Below are 23,985 nucleotides of genomic sequence, written 5' to 3'. Positions count from 1 at the left end.
CAACAATTATTTACACGTAAAGCTTGTTTATTGATATTTTGACACTACAATTTTGTGATTACAAATTACAATGAATTTTAAACCCTAAACGTTTGTTCCACATCGTGCTACTTACATTCTGATTGACAATAAGCAGTAATTATTGGATTACCTTGTGGTCTATCTTAAAAAATTGATCATCCAGCAATTCTGCCCATCGATGAAACATACAGTAGCCATATGTATCGTGTTCATAAAAATAATTAAAAAAAAAAAACAATGTTATTCTCGAGAGAACCTGTACATAACTGCAAAATTCCATACAAATTCTCGGATTGTTTATAAATTCGTGGGGCTCAATTCGGTCTTTTTGAAGTACTAATTTTTATCATATTTTACAACTACTTGTCAAAACTAGTCATCGAAAAGACCGCACAAACTCATCACTTTCCGATAATTTAGTAGGATTGAAAAACTCGGATCGAGTCGACAAAATTGAAGGTTGTAGCAATAGTGAAATGTTAGATGTGGAACAAACATTATAGTTGGCACGAGTCAAAGTATGCGCTCGTCTAATTATAATTATCGAAAACCGTTAAATATCATCTTGAAAACACCTGTGAAGTTACTATTATCTACTGTCTATTAATTTTAAAGGGGGATAGAGAAGTACATTTTTATATAAGAGTAAAAACCACTATTTGTTGTTAAACTGTATCTACTTCGGAAAGATTTGAACAATTGAATAAAGATCCATTTTCTATGTAATTGTAACTAAAACAAAGCAGTACATGAAATGTTTGATTACTGTATTCTTATCGTCCATTAAAGATTGTCAATAATAATACACTTAGATTAAAAATATTTGCTTGTACACCTACTGCTGGTGAATTTTTGTCGTTTGTTGTACCATACAAAATTTTTAATATAAGTCTATTTAATATAATAAATAGATTAAGCATCTTAAAGACACATCGATACGGGTTACTATAAAATATTCAAAAATAGACGACTGACTTAAATGTGTTACTCTCAAAGGTAACTAACTACTACAAGTTAGACATCGCGATAATACAATAGTACATCGACATATGCAATAATAATCATTAAAATTACACGATTCCTAAAGGACTAAACGTAACTTTTTTGTGTCAATTTCAAAGAGAAGGTCCAGGCCAACTTTAAAAGTTGTAACAGAAATCTAAAAGCATCACAAGTATCCTGATATATCGAATTAAACCGCTTGTTGCGTGTTCTATTTTAATTGTGTTGGTAAATAACTATTTACTATTAAAAGAAAGTTGGCCTGTTTACGTCGTAACCGGGAAAATTCGTCAAGTCAGTTCACGCCCATGGCGTTTAGTCTTCGTCCGTGAGTACATCACACTCAGCAAAATCATAAATTTTGATCATTGAAAATTGGGGCACTATTTTAACCTACGTGACGAAAATAATACTATCAACGTCTAGATAATCTATGAAAATTGTTTTTGTTTTCATTGAATTTGATGATACAGACCACAAAGTACCTTCGTAAGACGATGTTGTATTAGGTTCGTCTGGCAATACAAAATATCGCACAAGTAATATACTATGCGATAGTAAGTAGAGCAACATACGCTCGAGCGGACGTTCGCCTGAATATTTCAATAACCAGACAGATTGGAAAACAAAATGTTACATTAAATTTAATGCTACAGATATTCATAGTATCTAATTATTTATAGTAATTGTGCGTATCACTTGGTTCTAATATTAAACTTAGAGAAGATTATTAGTACTAAATAATTTAAGATGTGAAACCAAAAAATGAAGATATTTAAAAGTGTGATGTCGTATTGTCAGTCTAATACCTAGTATGTACATCTTTTCCGGGTTGTCTTATAACTAATTCATTCTTAAGTTATGTACTTAGTACATTGTCCTACCTAATTGTACAATACACGTACTATCACTAATGTGTCATGTAAGGCCTTAGTTACTTGCAGTTCTTTATGTATCGGAAATAAAATGATAGGGAGCAACAAACAAAACGAGAACTCAACGATAAAAGTATTTGCTGAACCACGAAATATTACAAAATGTACATTTTTTTTTTTTTTTTTTATTTTTTTTTTATTGCCCTTGTAGGCAGACGAGCATACGGCCCACCTGATGGTGAGTGGTTACCGTCGCCCATAGACTTCAGCAATGCCAGGGGCAGAGCCAAGCCGCTGCCTACCGCTTAATAGTCTCCACAAGCCTCGTTTGAAGAAGGACATGTCATAGCGCTCGGGAAACACCGAACTTCGAACATAAAGATGTAGAGTATGAAAATTTGAACGTTACAAATTTTAATAAAACGTTGAACACATTATGTTTCCTTTGTTAAGGCTCAAGACCTCGTTGTGCGCTTAATTTATTTACAAAAGCCTACATTAACAATAATTCTACGATTAGTATTTACAATAATTTACAGTTTTATCATTTAACTACATAATGCCATTATTCACTACACAAATATCATAATATACATAAACTAAGATATTAATTCTACTCAAATGTGACGCCTACAACTACAATTACTTTTCTTCTTCTTCTTTCTTTCCTATTACCCTCTGCTGGGGTGTGTAGGGCTCGAATCAAATCCTTCCATTTAATAAAACTTATAAGTTACATTTCTAAAACACATTACTCGAATAAGAATTACATTATTATTCTTACAAATTTCTTATCCGATTCCAATAAACAATTTAAAGTTAATTATTTCAATATAAAACCTATGAAAGCTACAACTATTTACAACAATCAAAATTATGTACAAATAGTTAAATTAATAAAAAAATACACCTAAAACTATGAACACACTACGAAGATGGTTTCTGATATAGTAAGCACTAAGCACTGAACTAAAAGAATGTCATTGGTTTTGATAGCTTATGAGCACCACTTATAAAACCAATGAAAGTCAAAGCGGGGGGCCCTGTCTCAGTCATGAGACCGCCGCCAGCGCCGATGTCATTCGCTCTTGCCCTCCTTAGAAACGCGGCTCGGGGTTGAATTCGCACTACTTTCTTTTTCACTCTTATTTATTGATAAATCCTTGTCGCTGTCTTTCTCTCTGCCTTTCTCTTTATCTTTGCCTTTTTCTTTATTTTTATCTTTGTTCCTGCTGTGAAAAGATAAGATGAAACAAAAAAAATTATTGACTTATTGACCAGAATCAACCTAAAATGTTACTGCGAAGGACTGAAAACAAAATCAATAGGAATACCAAACAGATATAAGTAAGCTTGAAAAAAAAAACAACGAATCTTATTTTAGAAATAGAATAGATTTGTGTTATGATTTGACAGTGTACATATATTTTTAAATGTTTAATTATTAACATCTCTATTCTGCCCGCATTCCGTACCAAATTCTTCCCTGATTTCTATATTATAAGTACTGATACTATAAGTAGATACCGATATTATAAGTAGATACGGCACGTTCTAGGTCCATACATGTATGTATGTTAGTATTATAATTCTACTCATTTCTATCGCAATACAATTACTTATTCTTCATATTCTAATGTTTATGTGTATGTATAATGTATTCATAATGAGCCAATCATATTTTAATATATGTATGTGTATCGTATGTGTATTCATAATAAACCGAACCAAAATAATTTGAATAGTCGCAGAAGAAACGTACTCCAGAACGATTTTTGATGGAGCACCCATTTTAAAGTAATTTTACAAGTTTACTATTACTTTCTTCTATAAATACTTACAAGTTAATTGTTGTTAGAGCGTATTATTATTATTATTCCGCTAGATACACGGCTGCGCTGGTTGATGCAATTGAGACTTCGACTGATGTTCACGGGCTTCAAAATATTACAGCACATATCTGTTTGGTAGTAATTATGGTAGTTTTACATAAGTAAAACGAACGCTGTAGAGATAATAGTTGAAGACAATTTCTTTCGACTTAAACAGAGTATCAGAGTGCTCCAAACCATTCTGAAGTGTCCAAAAATCGCCGTTCGTAGCTACGTCTAAAATATACTAAGATAGCACGAATCAAAAGCCATAGTAACATCTAAGCTTTCTACAACTGAAACATCTGTATTGATCTAAATCTTGCCTGGAGAATGTAATTCGCCAGCTCTTTAATTGTCATCCTTCGAACCTGCTGTGCCACCCTCCAGACGTGAAGAATGCACTAACACAAATGGTAACACATTTAGTAATGAAACATAAAATATAAATATATATAAGTATATAATAATAGTAAGAAATATATATAAATAGAATTATATGAATGACCCACCGAAACTACAGGGGTGATAATGAATGAAAACCCATTACCATAATAACATTTAAATTGAATACAGTTACCGAAATGTATGTGTTTATGAACATATTCATATAGAGCCTGAAGATGACGGTATCACCTTAAATCATAGCATGTTTCGAAACCGCTCAAAAATAATCTTACACTTATACTCCATACTTTAAACACATAATCTTACCCTTTAATGACTTAAGAAAATACTACACATCTTTTGATAAAATCAGTCATACCATTATGTTCAATATTTAAAGGGTTATGGTCATGTTTTAGGCAATACCGTTATTCTTATCCTCTATAATGTCGATATTGTTTTTAAGTAAACAAAACACACACGGAGATTCTTCAAAATATTTCCCACATACAAAAGCAGAGTGATGAAACAAGATGGTGATGCAACATTTTGTGACGAATCTTTTTACCATGAAAACGAGAGCCATTATAATCTAGATGTTTTTTACGGTTTTTGTTTAACGCGGGCCATTTCGGAAATCTCAATAGTTGTCTTTCATTTGATTTATGTGCTTGTCTGTGTAATTATTATTTGACATCTTTCAGGTTAATGTAATTATATTATGATCATGAAATTCAAATAAGGGTCTTTTTAATAATATGCTATGATCGATCTGTTGATAAATCGCGATGAACTTGAATATTTACTGGTAAGCTCATCGGGTTTCGACTAATTCGATTTTTCTTAACGAACACTACACATACAGCGTATTCTTTTTAGTTTAAAACTAAAATTTAGAACAGAATATGAATACAATAGGTCTCTTGTTTGATGTTGTGCATAAATGACTAAATTTAATCTAAAAAATTATAATTAAGTAATATTTACCTGGTGCTGACTTGTTTTGTTTTCTTCTCGGCTTTATCCGTGCTAGTACTTGGGCCTGGTTGAGGACTCACAGCCTCTATTTCCGGCTATTGTGCAGATCATTTAAAAATCGTTATATTTAATTAAGCATTCCTTTGCCATTTTTTAAATTAAATTGTTAAAATACTGTATTTATTACCTTTGATGGTTGACTTGTTGAAGGCGTGGGTTCGGCTTGAACCTGAGATTGGCTGTTTACATGTCCCATTTTGTGAAGTGGAGGATTCTTGAATGAGTAGGAGAACGCTAGTCCTCGTTTGAGCGACGCTCTGATTAGTGAATATTTAAAATAAATTAATATTGCTTTTCCGACTAATATACCTAGTCAGGTCATAAATTCTGTCACATGTTTAATGTAAAATAATTGAAACAAGTTTATTCATTATGTAACCATTCATATACCAAAATGAACTTAACAAAACATAGATTCTTATGACACTAAAGTTTATTCAAAATGACCTCCGTGATTTTGAATACAGGCCTTCAATCTGCGCGGCCAGTCGTCTATCGTAGCACGAACGAGGTCCATGTCAATATCGGCGGCTGCCTTAATCAAGGATGTCTTGAGTGACTCCAAATTGGGATGAGGCTTTGAGCACGCCTTTTCCTCCAAGTGTTGCCATATCTTGTAATCTAACGGATTCAAATTTGGACTGGAGGAGGGCCAGTTTTCGTGCCGGATGATGTCGATTTCACGCGCCGCCAGCCAGTCTTGTGTGCTCTTCGCTCTATGAGCTGGCGCCGAATCTTGTTGGAATACCCAGTGCCTGTTATTGAACATGGTATGAGAAACAGGTTCCACAAGGTTCGTCAGGACTGTAATTTGATACACAACTGCATTCGTTTTTACACCTTTCTCACAAAAATGTACCTCTGTTAAGCCCCAATAAGAAACTCCCAACCATACCATGAGCGAGGATGGAAAATGACCTCGTTGGACACGCGGAATACGGTTGCTCGCTTCTTCACTACTGTGTGTGTACACCTTATCATTTTGTTTGGCGTAGCTCTCTTCTACGGTAAAAAATTTTTCATCCGAAAAAAGAATTTCCCGATATTATTTTCCCGCGTACCGCTTCAACAAAGCGCGGCATCTCTTCAGTCTCAGGTCCATTAGACGAGCATTCAAACGATGTCCTGTTTTTCTTCGATATGCCCGAAGCCCTAAGTCTTCATTTAACACCCTTTTCACCGTGGTTCTGCTTAACCCCATCTGAAGGGCCAACAGTTTCTGCTTACGTTTGGGATTTCTTTGAATTCGCGCCTTCACAGCTTTTATCACTGCTGGAGTCCTAACAGACCGAGGGCGACCACTTCTTGACCTGTCATCTACACTAGATTCTTCATTGTATTGTTTTATGGTACGATAAACGAATCTTTTGGTTATATTCAAATTTTTCAGTATGTTAAAAATTTGAATTGGCGCGTAACCGCAACGATGCAACGCAATAACTGCAACACGGTCTTCTTTAAGCGTCCACTCCATATTTAAAAATGAGTAAAATTCTAAAAGTATACATTTTTATTTTCATGAACATTCGAAATTCGAATTCAATAAACTTTTTTGTGGCCAGCATTCTAAAAGAAAAGTTTTTACTGTGTGACAATACTTATGACCTGACTAGTTATTTGGAGTAGAAAATTTTAATGTAATTAAAAACATTACCTAGTAGGGCTGGAGGGCGGCTGACTCGCGCTGCGGTGGTCAGGGCTTAGGTATTGGTTTTGAGACGTCGAAAGACGATTTTTTTGTAATAATTCTTGGTGAGATTGGTACAGTTTCTCAGAAGCAGACGGTGGTCCGGCGCTGTTTAAATTATCAAGATTTAGATATCGTTAGCACCCACACTATTTTAGATAATACGCTTAAAGGCTTCGTCAAACGGAACGCGTACTTAGCGCGCGTTAAAACGCTAAGCTGACGGCAAGCTATGACGCCGACATGTGTTGTACAACTGTGGTAATATACTGTCAATCAGAGCGCCAGCGCTAACAGTACGCACTACGCAACGCTCTGTCGCGGCGTTAGGACGCTTTGACGTCAGGTGTTGTAATTTTTTACAAATTTTATTTTAGCTTCCGAGTGAATGTGTATTAAAATAATGGATAATGCCCGAAAAATTGATAGAATTAGTTAGAAAATACTCATGCTTATACAATGCCACATCTGAATCCCTCGACATCTTAATACTTTTAAATTTTCACACTGCTATCGAAAGGCACTATGATTTGGCGAATGCGTTGCGTCAAGGAGCGTTGGACTCATCTAGTCAATTTGTGTGACATGAAAAGAGCGCGACATTAAAACGCAGCCCTAAGTACGCGTTCTGTTTGACGAAGCCTTTAGATAGCTACCGCGTTGGTAGACGTTTTTAAATTTGTAAACATTAACTGAAATTTGGTATTAAAAGAAATAAAGGAGAACGTACCTGTGCGAGTGGCGGTCGCGGGCTAAGGCCAGTTGATCAATTGTTAAATCCGGTAAGCTGTGTACAAGAGCGTATATTCCGGACTTCGGTTGTACGCGCAGAGTGTGGCGGGTGGCGGACACGCTGCGCATGGGAGGCTTGTACGGCGAAGGGTGTTGCAGCACCACCACAGGCTGTGGGCAATTAACATTTCGGGAATCAACGACGACAATAGCCCAATTATTAAATTACCCTTATTAAATCACCATCATCAATTTCCATTTTCATATATGTGATAATAAAAACTGAGAATTCAAGAATTGAACGAGTAACGCAAAGCCTTTGAAATGGAGGATCAAAGTGATTAAAAAAAGATGTGTGGTGTCGTGGGACACCGGATAGGAACGAAGTTCCTTATTATAAAAATATTAATTTTAAGTTCTATTCTAGTATACAAAGTTAAGTCGTACGTACACGGTGTGCATTACTAATAAAAATCTTATGTTACGGACGTTTTTTCCCAGTTAGGGTACCCCTCCGCATCGTCCCATAAGGAACTTCGTTCCAAAAATCATATCCAGTAAAACAGCTGGTTCCAATATATTTGAGTCTATATGATTCTGTGCAGACCGATCTGCAGTAATCTGATGCACTTGGCAAGTGGAGATGTATGGACGAAGAAAATATACGATGACCTAAAGGAGCAGCACTTACCGGTGGTGGCTGAACTCCCGGGACGTGAACCGGAACAGGTAAAACCACGGGAGAGAGATCACCTTGGACAACGGTTTCTGATTCGCTCTCGCTGACCACGTTCACAGTGATCGTGGATGCTCCTCCTATTTTAACAACATAAATGGAACATGAAATTTTTAAATAACATTTACATTTTAGATTTACCCTACTGCACACATTCCGTTTCCACCATAGTAGCAGTATTCTTTCCTGAATCATCATAAGCTTCCCGTTTTTTTTTTGATTCATAATGTTTGAAGGCTGGCATACCGATGAGTCGGGTACCATCGCGGGCATTAGGTATCTATTGCGGGCTACGTTATGTAATGAACACTCCGTCGTCATTACGGATCTTCCCGATCCATTAACGGTGCTTTTAGGTACCTCAAGCACCGATCACCGTCCTCGCCGAACGCGTCGTTTGCGACGAAGGGTTCGACGAGTAAATTAACCCATATACACAGCCCACTGAGTTTCTCGCCGGTTCTTCTCAGTGGGTCGCGTTTCCGATCCGCTGAAAGATTTTGTGAAGCACTGCTCATGCTAGGGCTAGTATTAGAAACACTCCGGTTTGAGCCCCGTGAGCTCACCTACACGTCAAGGAGAAGCTGAAATAGCCTCTCAAGGCTATCAGCATAGGTAGGAAAAAAAAAGAACACTCCGCTTATAAAAGTAAGTGATTGTGTATTTAGTATGTGAATGTCACGAAACGTCTAAAGGGCGATACTCAATATAACATACTCGAAACAATATAATGTATGGAAAATTAAACAGATATAAACTATTCAAACAAGAACATCTCAAGGTTATGAAAAATTATGCAATGCAAAGTGAATTAAAAACTTTTTCATTATTAAATAGTCAAAGTTTAATCACCCTGAGATTCTCCATCTTCGACAGTCAATGCTGGAATTGGGTGTTCCACGGATGGGCCCGCTTTCAGGAACAGGCCAGCCTTACTGGTGCCAGGCTGCGGCTCATCATGAGAAGCGGCACTGTTAAATGCCATATACATTGACGTTGATTTCTAACAGTATTTCAAATAAGTTAAATTTTCGTAATTAAGTTGTCGTGGCCTAAAGGATAAGACGTCCGGTGCATTCGTATCGAGCGATGCATCGGTGTTTGAATACGGCAGGTGGCTACCGATTTTTCAAATGAAATACGTACTTAACAAATGTTCACGATTGACTTCCACGGTAAAGGAATAACATCGTGTAATAAAAATGGTGACCGTTGCGTTCGTAATACTGGTGGTAGGACCTCTTGTAAGTCCGCGCAGGTAGGTACCACCACCCTGCCTATTTCTGCCATGAAGCAGTAATGCGTTTCGGTTTGAAAGGCGGGTCAGCCGTTGTAACTATATTGAGACCTTAGAACTTATATCTCAAGATGGGTGGCGCATTTACGTTGTAGATGTCTATGGGCTCGAGTAATCACTCGAGTAACCAGGTGGGCTGTAAGCTCGTCTACCCATCTAAGCAATAAAAAAATAAATAAATAAAGGAAATGAAATTTGTTGTTTTATTTTATTTGTCGTCGTATATATATATATATATATAGTTTTATTTATTACCTGACAGAGTGCTGGAAACTTGAGAGGCGTGAGTTCCTTGAGCTTCCGGTAGAGGTTCGGTGCATCTGGTAGCGCAGGCTATGCAGACCGGTGGTGCGACCGCCGCTTGTCATACCTATTATGTTTACGAACAATAAATACCACGATTTCGACTTATCAAATTGAGAATTTCAATTCGCAATTTGATAAGTCGACGAGACTGAATTTTACAAATAGTCCAGTCATTATAGGGGGTTGACCTCGGAAAATCGACATATCCAGTATATTACCACATAAAAACTTGTATTTTGGCATCCTAAAACAGTTCTCAAAATTTACATATAATTGGATAGTCGCAAGTTTTAAAGTCAGGTGTCACAAAAATCGTTTTTATTTTTATTTTTTGCAAATATCTTGTTTACTATGGCTTTTATGCTATTTGTATTTATTATCAGTATTGTAGAGAATTAAATTCTCTACAACTTTTCTATTTAACATTTTTTTATACCTTGAATATACTGGGTATGTCGTTTTCCGAGATATGCACCTAATTTGGCCTTAAATTACTGGACTAAAAATATAAAAAAAAAAGCGATCACCAGTAACATAACAATCAAAGCGCGTACGTGACTTTTACGTGATTGAATTATTTACATACCTACCCAACATTATTTCATTTCTTAACATTTAATTTTAAAATAAATGTAAAATCAAATTTTTACCCACAAATAAAATATTTGTTGCATTTTTTTTATTGCCTTTGTAGGCAGACGAGCATACGGCCCACCTGATGGTGAGTGGTTACCGTCGCCCATGGACTTCAGCAATGCCAAGGGCAGAGCCAAGCCGCTGCCTACCGCGAATTGCATTGACACACGTTAAAAATACGTTTTGATCTGTTTTCCTAAATGCGCGAAAAGAAGTGCAACTTTAGAAAGTTAAAAAGTTATGGTATCTATTTATATTATTTCATATGTACAAACGTGATACAATTTTTTGATTCGAATTGTAATCCATAATTTTCCAAAAAAAATTTTTTTTTACTTAGGTTGCTGGACGAGCTCGTAGCCCACCTGGTGTTAAGTTGTTATTGGAGTCCATAGACATTTACAACGCAAATGCGCCACCCACCTTGCGATTTAAGTTGTAAGGTCTCAGTATAGTTACAATGGTTACCCCACCTTTTAAGCCGAAACGCATTACTGCTTCATGGCAGAAATAGGCGGGGTGGTGGTACCTACCCGTGCGGACTCACATGAGGCTCTACCACCAGTAATTACGCAAATTATAATTTTGCGGGTTTGATTTTTATTACACGATGTTATTCCTTCACCGTGGAAGTCAATCGTGAACAATTGATAAGTACGTATTTCATTAGAAAAATCGGTACCCGCCTGCGGGATTCGAACACCGTTGCATCGCTATATATGAATGCACCGGACGTTTTATTCTTTAGGCCACGACGACTTCAATAATTCGAATTCATAATTTAATATATGTATTTCATTGTTTTTATTGTAGTTATGGTTGTTGTTGTTATTATTCTAAGCTCAGACAGTAATTGGTCACACACATTTTTACGCCTAAGCTATCTTTTTCAATTTCCACTGAATTTCTGCCTTAGCCACTAGTGCTAGGATGTGTTATCAGCCATTGCGTGATGGTAACACCGTCTAGCCTATCTCTACCTCGAAACAATCCTGTGGTCGTTCTCGATATTATTCCGATGCAAAAGAAACTTTGACGTTAAAGAACGTAGTGATGACGTTTCTGCTGTGGTATTTATGTAATCTTTTTTTTACTACCTAAGTTGATGGTCTAGAGAGACCATATCGGCGTAACCTTAACTAGTAGGTAAGCTCACGGGGCTCAAACCTGCTAACACGAACCCTAGACCTCACCGCAGAATCTACTACCGGGACTATGCTCTCTGGTTTCCACCAGGTCTCCTTCGGAGGCGTTCGGGCAGCTGTTAGCAAATCCCACCCCTCCTGGCTGAGCCTTTGCTCGCTCACCTGTCCTGGTGAAACTGGAAAGGCCTCAGGGCCACCAGTAATCCTTCAATCACCAAAAAAAAGGTTTCCACTTGTAATGTAAGTCATGAGCTCATCTCCCTAAAAAAATCGAAAGACTTACCTATTTCTAGTTTACTACTTACCGTCGAAAGAGTCTGTGTTCATCGAGGCCTGGGAGAAGTCATATTCGGTTGAAGCTCCCATGTTTCGGTGGAGCATGGCTGCCACTCGTTCACGAGCCTCGCGTTCAATGTTCAAGTCCTCTGAACTCTGTTTTATTCCCTACATAACAACAAACATACATATACATTTTAATAGGTGGTAGGGCCTCTTGTGAGTCCGCATGGGTAGGTAACACCACCCTGCCTATTTCTGTCGTGAAGCAGTAATGCGTATCGGTTTGAAGGGTGGGGTAACCATTGTAACTATACTTGAGACCTTAGAACTTATATCTCAAGGTGGGTGGCGCATTTACGTTGTAGATGTCTATGGGCTCCAGTAATCACTTAACACCCAGTGGGCTGCGAGCTCGTCCACCCATCTAAGCCATAAAAAAAAAAACAAATACATCACATAGACGTGAAGCGATTCATATATCAAATCGTTAAGACATTCGACATTGAATGACCTTGAGTTTAAATTTTCTAGTGGCATGCGGGAAATACATACAAGAGGAGAAAAAGTGCACGTGGATTTGATTAACAATTAATATTCTTCAAAATTTCTAATTCTGAAGTCAAGAATTAGAAGTTTTGAACCAGGAAAAAAAAACTCAGAAATTGGGTGCTAATGTAATATTAGAGACTACCAGTACGCAGTCGACCAAGATGGCGGTCAAATGACTAAATGGCTCATAATTGTACTCAACGCGATATGTTTTCCAAAATATTTTATCAGATACCATTAAACTAAAATGAATTTATCGATATTTCGCTTTGAATTAAACACAGGTTGAATAAGAAGAAGAAGGAAATTAACTGAGCTCATTATGTACACTATTAAAGGCATTAACAGTTTAAAAAAAAAAAACAAAACGGTTGTTCGTGTCCTTTTTATTCACAACGTATAAGTCTTCAGGAATTCATTGAAACGTTTGTCGAGAAATGAGAATTAAATTTTTTTGAAAAGTTGAATAGCTGAAACTGCATTTCACAATAGAACTTTAAAACATGTGTTAGAGGGGTACGCTTTAAGAGTTTGAAAAATTCGCTTCCATAAAAATTTAATATTAATTAAATTCATACAATACGGCATTCTTATGTCTTTTTCCTAAAACGATTCATTTAATAGGAATGATTTTCATACCTATTAAATGAATCGTTTTAGGAAACAAAACTCTGAATGGATACAGCAAAATGGTAAAGAGGAAATTTTTTATTTTTGTATAATTCCAGGCAACCTGAACAAGTTTTTAGTTTTAAACTCTTATTTGCGGGTATTATTTAAGCATGGGGATTCAGAAGAATTTTTTTTTGGATAGAACTAGAAATTTGTACGTACATAAATAAAGATTAGTAGATTAATATACGGCAGATTATTGTTTGTTTTAATTTTTTATATTTACTATATATATGTATATACGAAGACATACGACATACGTCTTCTAATCCGACTATGTGGGTTCGGGCCCATCATACGATATCTCTACATTCACGCGCTTCTTTCGCATTATTCATTCACACAGTCCATCCAAGTATTTTTATGACGCCGCCTCTTTAACCACTATTTATTATTACTATTTATGTAGTGTTAAAATTAGGCGTCACAAAAATACTCGAAAGAATTATTTAATTATTGCAGTATAAAATAGTATACCTTGCCAGTGGCGCTCATGGCGTAATCCGAGGAGGAGTCCATCTCCATTTCAGAGATATCTCGGGATGGGTTTCTGGCGTACCACACGCTGAGGTCATAAGTCAATCTTGCCTCGCGCACTTTTTGCTCCCAAAGCTATAATTATAGTTCAAATATATTTCGTCAATTAACACAGCAAGTACGCAATTTTTATGTTTAATGATTAAATGAAAATGTAAAATCAAATTATACGAACACATCAAATGCTAGAGTGAGAGAAAAAGAAAGTCTTACTTACTCTAAGTGATCCTCCGGATTCTTTTGATGGCTCACTAAGGGCAAAAGCATTGTAAGCCGATCCCACTTCGTCGACTACCACGTATACCAGTGACAGCAAATCCTTAGTGGTACGAGGATTATACTTTGGAAACGGAACAATCTTGTCAACCATGAATTTAGGTCTGCAAATTAACATCGAATTGAAAACAAACTTTAAATTTTAGTAACATGTTTTTTTTTTTACAAAATACGATAGGCCTTAATACCTGATCATTTTATATTGGTAAGTACTCCCTTTGGAGATTTTCTTGCAAATTAGTAACATGTCCGTCAACAGAAAGGCCCGGACTTCGATCTGTAATGGAATGCAAAAGTTTATTACATGAAATAAATGTTGAAAATTTAAAAACAGAATTTGATTTCGAAATTTGTTTATTTTGACTTGAATGAAGTATTGAAATTATGATTACTAGAAAGCACATTTCAATTAAATAGAACGGTTGGCACTTTATATGTAGTTACTACTCTAGATTATAAGTAATTCTTACTAACAAAATGTAATGGTTTTAAAAAAAAAACCGAAATAAAGTATAAATATATAATAAATAAATGAATAAAATTATAGTGTTTGAGGGAATATACATTGTCGTGTAACAAGAAAGAAATCCTTGCCTCCTTGACGCTGTCCTTAAAGCGCAGATCACCTTCGTAGATTAACGTTCGCATTTGGCTCGGAATGCAGTTGACCATCGGTGCTTTAAGATTCAGATTGGCATACATCCTAAAGCATCTATCGAGATCCTCGTCTTTGAACTCCTGTGAACCATATGTGAGGAGTGCAAAGTATTGCAATCACAATACTCTGCAGTGAGTTTTTAGTTGTATGAAACAATATTGTTTTTTTTTTAAATTGGTTTTTGTTAATTTTGTTTGATGCAAAAATTTTAAAGGATTTACAGCTTCATAGTAATAACCGACCGAACAGAATTTTTACACACATATTTTACAAAGTAAATTTCACATAGCATTTTTTAGCACCGTGAATCACCTTACGACTAGAATTTTCTTCCATCTACTCTATATCTCTTATTTTCTAATTAGTTTTTGAGAAACCTACGGAATGCCTCAAGTAGGTTTCTCATAAAAAGTAGATTTTTCTTAATACATTTTCTATACTTCACCATATTTCATAAGGCTCACAATTATGAAATATACTTTACAACAGAAAAAAATTACTATACCCTAACTCTACATTACACAACCAAATTCACACTCCTATTTCTAATATTGCATAAAATCAACAGTAATAAATAATGATATGTAATATTAATTAAAATGATTGAAATCATTTACAAATCTAAGTGGAACTAAAGCAATGACTGATCATAAAATACATCTTTATAGCCCACAAAGTTGCATTTTTGTTCGAGAAACATTGATCAATAGTTACACTCATTTGCTTAATGCGTTAAACTAATAAAATGAAATAAATAAAAAATTAAATTAAATTAAAAGAGAATGTTGTTTATTGGTTAATGTTATAGGAAGAATTATGGCAACTAGAAATACAAAAATGTTTCAAATTAAACATTAAACAAATTCACTATGTACATATTGTCGTTGAAGTATTGCTACAGTGGGTCATGATAAACGCTCACGAGCTCATTGAGAGTCACAAATGAGTGTTTTCGGTACTGGCAGACATATAACAATAAATTTAATTTTCAAACTCGTTAACTCGGTTAAATTCTGTTTCATTAAAAATGCTTTATTATTTCTGATTTTAAAACAAAACCACCCTCACCAGAATCGAATGTGACCCATACACACGCGATCCTTAAAGTGAATTAGAGAATTACCAACTTGAATAGACCAATGCTTTTTACATAGAACATAAAACATAGAAATTTGATAGCAGAATTCAACCGTTTTAGCGACTGTTTTAGCGAAATAAACTTCAGCACGAAACATAACTACCATAACAAAACAGTTAACAGAAAATTAAAAAGTTTCTATTTTATCTAAGCAATTATTTCTATGATTCGTTATACAATAAAACAAAATACAAAATCTATAAACATTAGTATTACACATATGGGAAGACTTTTGATTTTTTTAGTTCCTTAATATTTCTATTACATTTAAATTGGATAAATATGATACACAGACTAACTAGACAGGACAATGTTTGGAATATAGAGATAACTATTTAGTGGAGAAGACGATAGACATAGGGGATTTCCACAGCAAACTGCATTTTGCACTATTTACACAGCGTTAGGTATCTACGTAAGTTTTAAGAATGGATGATGGATTCGGGTTTATTTAAAGTTTTAGACACGAGTCGAAAGGCGGCGAAAATCCTTTTTTATTATACAATTGGTGTGATGTTTTCGTTTTCTTATTCCTCCAGTCCGTGAGCATTATCATGACGAATTTGATAAGTGTCTGTTTAAATTGTCATCGAAGTTATTCTATGAAATCACTTGGACGTTTCTTGAGTACGTTCATGCTGTAGCTATGGCGATTGTACTTGAGTCACAAGTAAAATAATATTTGGTGAACTTGGTCCGGATGAATTCAAACAGATTTTTGTTGCTCGGTGTTTTTGTGGAAGCACTCGGATGTGAATTTCATAGAATCATCCCAGGCTAAAAATACAAGCCGCATCTATTTCAGTTTTATCTGTAGAGTTTTTATAACTGAGTTGATGTTTGACACGGAACGAAAACTTCAAGGAACTTAAAAACACTAGTCAACTGTTTATTCATTGGGTTATTGAACTATCGCTCAAACCAGGTAAGTCGATTCTTCATAAAATAGCTTCACGGCAGTCTCTTTCAAATACACTATACTTAACAATAATTAGGCCGATTAAATTGGAATATATCTTGAATGATTAACTTGGAAGACAATTTGATTTATATTGTATATTAAAGATTCTCAACAATTTTTTTCATATCGGCTTCGTCGCATGAATATTCACTAATAACCTCGAAACGAATACGTAATTGTTTGTATAAATCAAAAATAGTTTTTTTTTTCAATTACAGTTACTATGAGATATCATTAATGCTTTGTGATTACAAACTCGACAATAAAATAAAACAATAATAAGCAACGCGTGGTTAAGTGAATGCGAATCGAAGTCGATATAAAATACTTAAAGCGTTCTTAAGACGATGTCCAAGTGAAAAAATAATTTAAAACACAACTTAAAAGTTACAGATGTCGGTTACATATACAAAACTAATATCAATACGTAAATTGTAATCCTTTAAAAACATGATTTATAAATAACTAAAACATGTCACCGACAAAATCAAAAAGGAACTTAATATCAATTCACATGAAAATTAATACAAACAAATATTGGTTAAGTTGTTTTACGTATCGCCTAAGTCGCTACAAATGCAGTAAATGTTTCATAGAAATAAAACACTCACGACTTCGTAGGATTCAATGATGTTTGACAGCATCTCGATTTTCTCGATCTCCTCCCGCTGCCGAATAGTACGGTTTATGTCGATCACGTAGTTCTTCGCAAATGATTCCTGTTCAAAACGAGCACACTATCATTATCACGATCATTAGTGTCTCCAAGAAAGGAGCCTGGGTTAACCTAGGCTAGGAACTGAATGGTAGGTTACGATTTTTTTGCCTTCGACTACAAGTGAGTATCATACAATTGGCTTATCCGATGGTGGGTGGTTCTGTCCATCATTGACGACAGGAATACTGTGTCGGCCAAATAGTTATCTACCGTTGACGACCCTTTTTGAACTAAACTCAAATAAGAGAATGCCACAGCACTCACTAAGCACTGATATATCATAACATGCTCTTCTTTAAACAATATCTGGAAGGAGTTCTTCGCAATAGGCAGTTGCTTGATTATACCACCGGCATTGTCAATGTCTACGACGTTACCCCGTTGCCAATAAGTGGAGCAGGAGTCGTGTGCCAGCTAAGAAATTAATGTTTAGTTAAAAAATAAGTGATGTTACTATATAATTACTTACTAAAGGTTAGCTAAACCAAAGGCAACTAACCATTGCGATGAGTGAAGTTCGTTCCGGTTCTGTGTCAGTGTGTGTTATTATACGACGAATGATTAGCGCGTATTTAGTGAGTCTCTGCATTGGTTTCACCATTATATCCGAGAGTTGCAGCCTGTTGGTAGGAAAAAAAAAAAGACAATTTTTTACAATCTATCCACGTATTATATGATATTGTAATGATCATCCATATGTGGAACCATACTCGTGGAATCAACTATAAAGAAATTATTTGTGTTTACTTATTATTATGTTGTATTACTTACGACGTATTTTCAAAATAAAAAATAAATTAAAACATCTAAATGACCAAAAACGGCATACGAAAAACAAAACGCTGAAACCGTATCTATTTCCTATATATAGCATATGGCAAATAATAAAAAAATACATATCACAATCGTTAAACTAATACTCACCGGTTGCATGATTTATGAGCGTGACACCAGGAAATGTATGCAATAAAATCAGGGTTACTGGATAGAGAGCGAAAATAATCCAATGCTTTCGATTGGGTGTTGACGTATTTTTCATAGGGGTAGAATAAATCACGGAAACGGCAGAAGCCGGGCGACATCAGTTCGGTGTTAAAACTGAAATAAAGATGTGTAAACGAAAATATTGTGGAATTTGAAATAGGCAGCTTCTCGGCTGTATCCTGGCTCAACATCAAATGGCCAATATGCTCGACTGGTTATTAGGGCTATAAAAAAAAGACTACTTTTAATTTCCACCAATAACTTAGTCTAGACCAGTGGTAGGTGAACATTTTTAATGGTGGGCCACAAAGTTTAAGAAATTCTAAAGGAGGGCTAGAGTTATAGAAAAAATGCATTTTGCATTAAAGCTTTTTAATAAACAAAATACCTTTTACTATTATGCCTTCTTAGGTGTGTGAGACGTGAGGCGTGTGATAGATAGGTGAAAAGAATGTTTTTTTTTCCAATAAATAAACTAATATCTGTGACGGACTGCCGAGATAATTATAATGATGGCAAGTTAATTATGAGATAATGAAAGCTTAAAACACCCCTGACGAATTTGAGCTTTCATTAAAAATTCGAAGATTTTCAATTATAAACGTCAGATTTTATTTTATTTTTTTATTTTAGGTCTAGACAGTAGGCCATTCACAAATCAGCAATAGGTACATAGGATAGTATCAACAGTGTGCGGTTTTTTTTCGATTATACGAAATATCATCATTGGTTTTTACATTAGTTTCAAAACCACTCAAACGTTATAAAAATATAAAAAAAAAACTTTACATCTGTTTAAATAATGTTTTCAAATGGCAAAAATACTCTATAAATACTAACGGTACTTTGTTCTGGACTGCATCGATGATCATTGGATAGAAGGTAAGCTCCCAGAAGTGAAGGCTGGCATTGAGGACGTCAGGGATGTTAGTGAAAAGCCCCTCAGTATCCACTTCTAGCAGTTTACCCATGTCTTGCAGAGCGTGTGCAGCGGCTATGAATACCTAAAATACAAATCGTAGTTAATATGTATTTAAGTTAGAAAATCTATGTTAGATTTTGTGGAAGATCCCTGTAAAATTTTGTATGTGCGTTGCGTGCGTGCTGTTGCATCAAAATGAGACTTGGATCCCAAATGCAGGGGAAAATGCAGAACAGTCTGTTAATTCCCGAGTAATTGTTCTAACTACAGAAGTTGTTACGATTGATCGATAGGAAATCAAAGTCGAGTGTCTCTCTGGAGAATTCTGATGACAGGAAGACAACTAGCTCCATTGCTCAGCAATACGCGAATCGTAAGCGAATTGCGATCCTTAGTTATTTCCGTAGTCCATTCGGAATGATTAGAACACGAATGAAAATCAACGTTGAGATCCTATTGCCTATGAACGAGCTTTCAAAGGTCAATTCTTCTAAGACTCACTACCAGTAAGAAAAATATGTTATATAATTATTTAATTAGAATTTCTATTAGAGAAAGGAGAGCTTTGTAAAGCTGAGAAACTTTTATCACGAATAATCTTAAGTTCGAGTCTCAGAGTCTCCTTGGTCGGCTCTGCCGAGCGTACGTTTCAAATCCACCCGGATATCTTATAATTCCCAAAAAAGGCACGCAGTCCATTACCAAAGCGAACTAATCCTGCCGGATCCCGATTTGGGGATCGACGATCATAATCAGCAAAATCCAAAATCGAGATTGAAAATTGTTTTTTCGTCTCTTCTTTTTTATTGCACGTTAATTCTTAAAATCTTTAATGCGACTTAAGTGAGACTTAATGATAAACTTATGACTTATAATGAGTGAGAGATTGAACTTATCGATTTTTTTTTGTTGTTTGAATAATTTAACTACAACCTGCGATCCCAAAATTTACATACATTTGTACATAAAAAGAAAATCAGATAAGGAATTTTCAAATAAATATGCTGTTTAAAGGCGAATGGTATATCGGTAGCCGGCAATTTGATTTCCACTACAAACGTTCAATATCTGGGCATATGAGCCAATAGTATGAGGTGGCCTATTCAATTTGCATAGCAAAGTCATTGTCTACTTTGTAGTCAAAGGTTACTGACGATACGAAGGCATATAAAACAAATTCGAAAGTGGACAGTGCAGTTTCACGTAGCCCTTTGTGTCACACATATGCATATACTCTCGGGTATTTTAATTTGGAAAAAATGCTCTGAATGGGTTTCATTGCTCAATATAGGTTAAAATACTCTAAAATTCTCCGTCATTGACAGCGTTTATATTACTCACGGCTACCATATAACACGGTCAGTTTTTGACCAGTCATAATTACAATTCACTTGTGGGACTATTATATGATTTCTGTTGACTCTGACGCGACCCATTGTTCAAGACCCTTAATGCCTCGAAACCATGAGCTGTATGCATACATAAAGACATTGCTGTAGAATTAATTGTTAATGCGTTTTAAAGTGATCATTTAATTTTAGCACTTACCTCTACGATGGCGGTGAGGTGACGGATGTAAATACTTTCTGTGTTCACAAGTTCCCTGACCACAGCCTGCCTTGCTTCCTCATTAGAAGGTAGCTCTGTATCCACAAGTAACACCGTTATATTATTAATAATTGTTAGCCGTAACAACTTCATCATCCACGAAAATTAGGCAAGTAATTATTTTGGCCATCTGATTGAAGAATATTTTACTCGCATAGGTGACTTAGTCTACTTGCCTAAATGATGACTTCACCCTTAGATAAAAAGATATGCGTTAATTGCACCTTAATATCGTGTGTCCTGTACTTCAAAAGGAACGAATACATTCATAACAAAAAACACAATAAGCGGAGTGAGTTCGAAATAGTTCCATTAGTTAGTATTAAAATATTGTTGTGATAAATGAAGGCAAAACAGCAAGCAACTAATTTCTGGAATCACATTGTGGCTTGGATGTGTTCACCCCAAAGAGTTTCTCAAACCCTTCCTGGTATAAGCAGTAATCGGGCTAATGTAGACCACAAATGAATGCCACTTTTATAACTTGGCTTCTGTCTACCACAATCAAGCAGCTCACGGCAGATATAGACCGTATAGTGTCCTACTGGCGTATAATACATACCAATACGTATATTACAGTTATATATTCGATATCGTGGATTATCGATATTGAATACACAGATACTAGTCAAGTAGGAGTACACCAGAAATTGAAACAAAATAGCCTAGTATAAACATACTGACTCCAACTGAAAATTCAGACATGGTACATTAGTCAGAGCAACTAGCATCTTATCATTTGGATCAATAAGGCGAAATAGATTATGATGACTTGATGTTCATATTCAAATATATAACAAACATTTTCTTGGGAGAGGAAGCGAATGATGTTTTGGCGGCATTAACTAATGGAATTTTATTAGATTTTAATATAATTAGTGGTCCCCCGGTAATCGAAATTCGACTATAATTAATTGAAATTATAAGTTTGTACACTATTATGATTCTATTGGCCAAGATGAGCGTGTGTGCGTCAAATACATGGTAGTGTGTGTAATATTTTTTTTATTGTATCAATGTCTTTTTTAGGCATAATTTAAAAAAATATTAACATTCTGCACTCCTTCTCTATATTCTCTATATGTATGCAAAATTACATATTCCTCTGCCCGCGATATTTTCGTAAAAAGGGGTACAAAGTTTTTGATTGACGTTTTAATATATATAGATAATGAATGTAAATATAGAAAAAAAAACCAGCCACAAATGCAATAAACGGTACGGTATTATCGTCATTTTATGTATGAAGCATATTTTTACAGCGGTCAGACATTCGTTAAAGGTCTGTTAATTTTATTAGCTTTCTATTATTAATTGCACGGTCGTTAAGCGAACCGTACGATATAACGGTCAGTAATAGATGGTCACTATTTTATATAATGTGTATGTTTCGTTTATTAAGGTTTATACCAATAACACGAAATCAATTAATTGTTACCAAAAGTATTTTGATATTAATGAAAGCAAAGAAATTCCGTTAGTACTTTTTTGTTATTATTTGTACAATTTTATACAAAAAAAAATGGAGACCAATTTTATTTTAATTTTTTTTTATTGCTTAGATGGGTGGACGAGCTCACAGCCCACCTGATGTTAAGTGGTTACTGGAGCCCATAGACATCTACAACGTAAATGCGCCACCCACCTTTAGATATAATTCTAAGGTCTCAGTATAGTTACAACGGCTACTCCACCCTTCAAACCGAAATGCATTACTGCTTCACGGCAGAAATAGGCAGGGTGGTGGTACCTACCCGTACAGACTCACTAGAGGTCCTACCACCAGTGAATATGAGTATACTCTGTTATTTTGCAAATATTAGCTTACAATCCGTGAATATAAAGTAAAATTGAATAATAATTTTTTTAATTGATATAATATGAAAAATTAACTAGATTAAAAAGCCTATTAGTAACGGCTCATCTCATGCTAACCGGCTACCGAATTGTACTAAATCGTGAATGTCACCACTAAGCTTGATATTTTAAGTCTGGGTTCAACTTAAGAAATTATCATCTTAATTGTTTATTTAGAGCCCCACGATTCTTAGGTGTATACCATCGAGATATAATGTACTACGTACTAGAGGAGCCACTCGAAACCAATATATGGTTCGGTTTATATTTTAATTATAACTAAAAAGCGCTGCAGCGCTAAAACAACAAATAGTAGTATAATCAATCCATTTAATATAATCTCGATGGTGTATACACTAAAAATATGAGTTCGACACAAACGCAGGAAAACGCAGGCAGAATTTTGGATGAATAAAAATAATAAGATTCGCGTTACAAACGGAAGTTGAGGAAGGAATAGTGGCCAGCAGTGTATTTTAAATAGGGCAGTATTATTCATTTTTAATTTTGTGACAATATGCTGTTGATTATCACTTCTATCCTAAGTCAGCATTTAATTACATTAATAAAATTAAACATAACGATAATACACTGTTGATAATTGACCGTTAGCAAATTAATTTAAATAGAAATTATGATCACCTAGGGCGATGGGATGAGAAACGAAATTACGTAAAGAGCTCGGGGCGAATTCATAAAGAAACATTTAAACGCAGGGCTCCGAATGAATCTCACAAAACTTCTAGTAAATAATATTGGTTACAATATTAGTATGAAATATTTTTAAAGTGTTACGTCGTGTTTGTACCGATGAATTTGAAACACGAAAAAACAAAACAACGTGGCGTTAATTCCATTTCAATTAGATTCCATTTCGACTTGCACTTAACTTGATCACAGTACATTCGTGTGAAACGATCATAAATGTATTTGAACATTTGGTTTCATGATAATGTTACAAGAACAACAAGCGCCTAAATATTCTCGTATAAACGAGACGAAATGAATATTCATGAATGATTTCGGTGTTGAAATGCTTCGATTTTTCACTCAAAACGATAGATGTTTCGAGGAACATTGTTAAACACTCTAA

The 23,985-nt window shown here is 35.2% G+C and overlaps 1 protein-coding gene and 1 non-coding gene across 6 annotated transcripts in view; one reads left to right on the top strand and one right to left on the bottom strand.

Moving 5' to 3' along the window:
• Positions 1–9: 9 nt before the first annotated feature.
• Positions 10–23,985, bottom strand: part of LOC101739761 (pleckstrin homology domain-containing family G member 5) — a 79,017-nt gene continuing 55,041 nt past the window's right edge. For 2 of the 5 annotated variants that reach the window (XM_038012186.2, XM_038012203.2), the window contains 18 exons: positions 20,976–21,070; positions 19,346–19,509; positions 18,446–18,619; positions 18,021–18,141; positions 17,415–17,522; positions 14,641–14,784; positions 14,235–14,323; positions 13,988–14,150; positions 13,711–13,845; positions 12,039–12,177; positions 9,902–10,016; positions 9,202–9,320; positions 8,305–8,429; positions 7,612–7,784; positions 6,849–6,989; positions 5,322–5,451; positions 5,144–5,229; positions 10–3,130 (listed from right to left, as the gene is read on the bottom strand). In XM_038012186.2, the coding sequence (XP_037868114.1) occupies positions 2,977–3,130; positions 5,144–5,229; positions 5,322–5,451; positions 6,849–6,989; positions 7,612–7,784; positions 8,305–8,429; positions 9,202–9,320; positions 9,902–10,016; positions 12,039–12,177; positions 13,711–13,845; positions 13,988–14,150; positions 14,235–14,323; positions 14,641–14,784; positions 17,415–17,522; positions 18,021–18,141; positions 18,446–18,619; positions 19,346–19,509; positions 20,976–21,070 (2,375 nt within the window). In that variant the 3' untranslated portion in view covers positions 10–2,976. The other 3 variants (XM_062669789.1, XM_038012189.2, XM_038012196.2) reach the window with 3 other exon arrangements.
• Positions 13,144–13,240, top strand: Mir3270 (microRNA mir-3270). The gene has a single exon (NR_107555.1). It is a non-coding gene; the product is annotated as a microRNA mir-3270 (primary transcript).

This window comes from Bombyx mori, chromosome 1, assembly GCF_030269925.1.
Source record: "Bombyx mori chromosome 1, ASM3026992v2".
NCBI classification, from domain to species: domain Eukaryota; kingdom Metazoa; phylum Arthropoda; class Insecta; order Lepidoptera; family Bombycidae; genus Bombyx; species Bombyx mori.
This window is presented reverse-complemented; position numbering and strand designations above follow the sequence as displayed.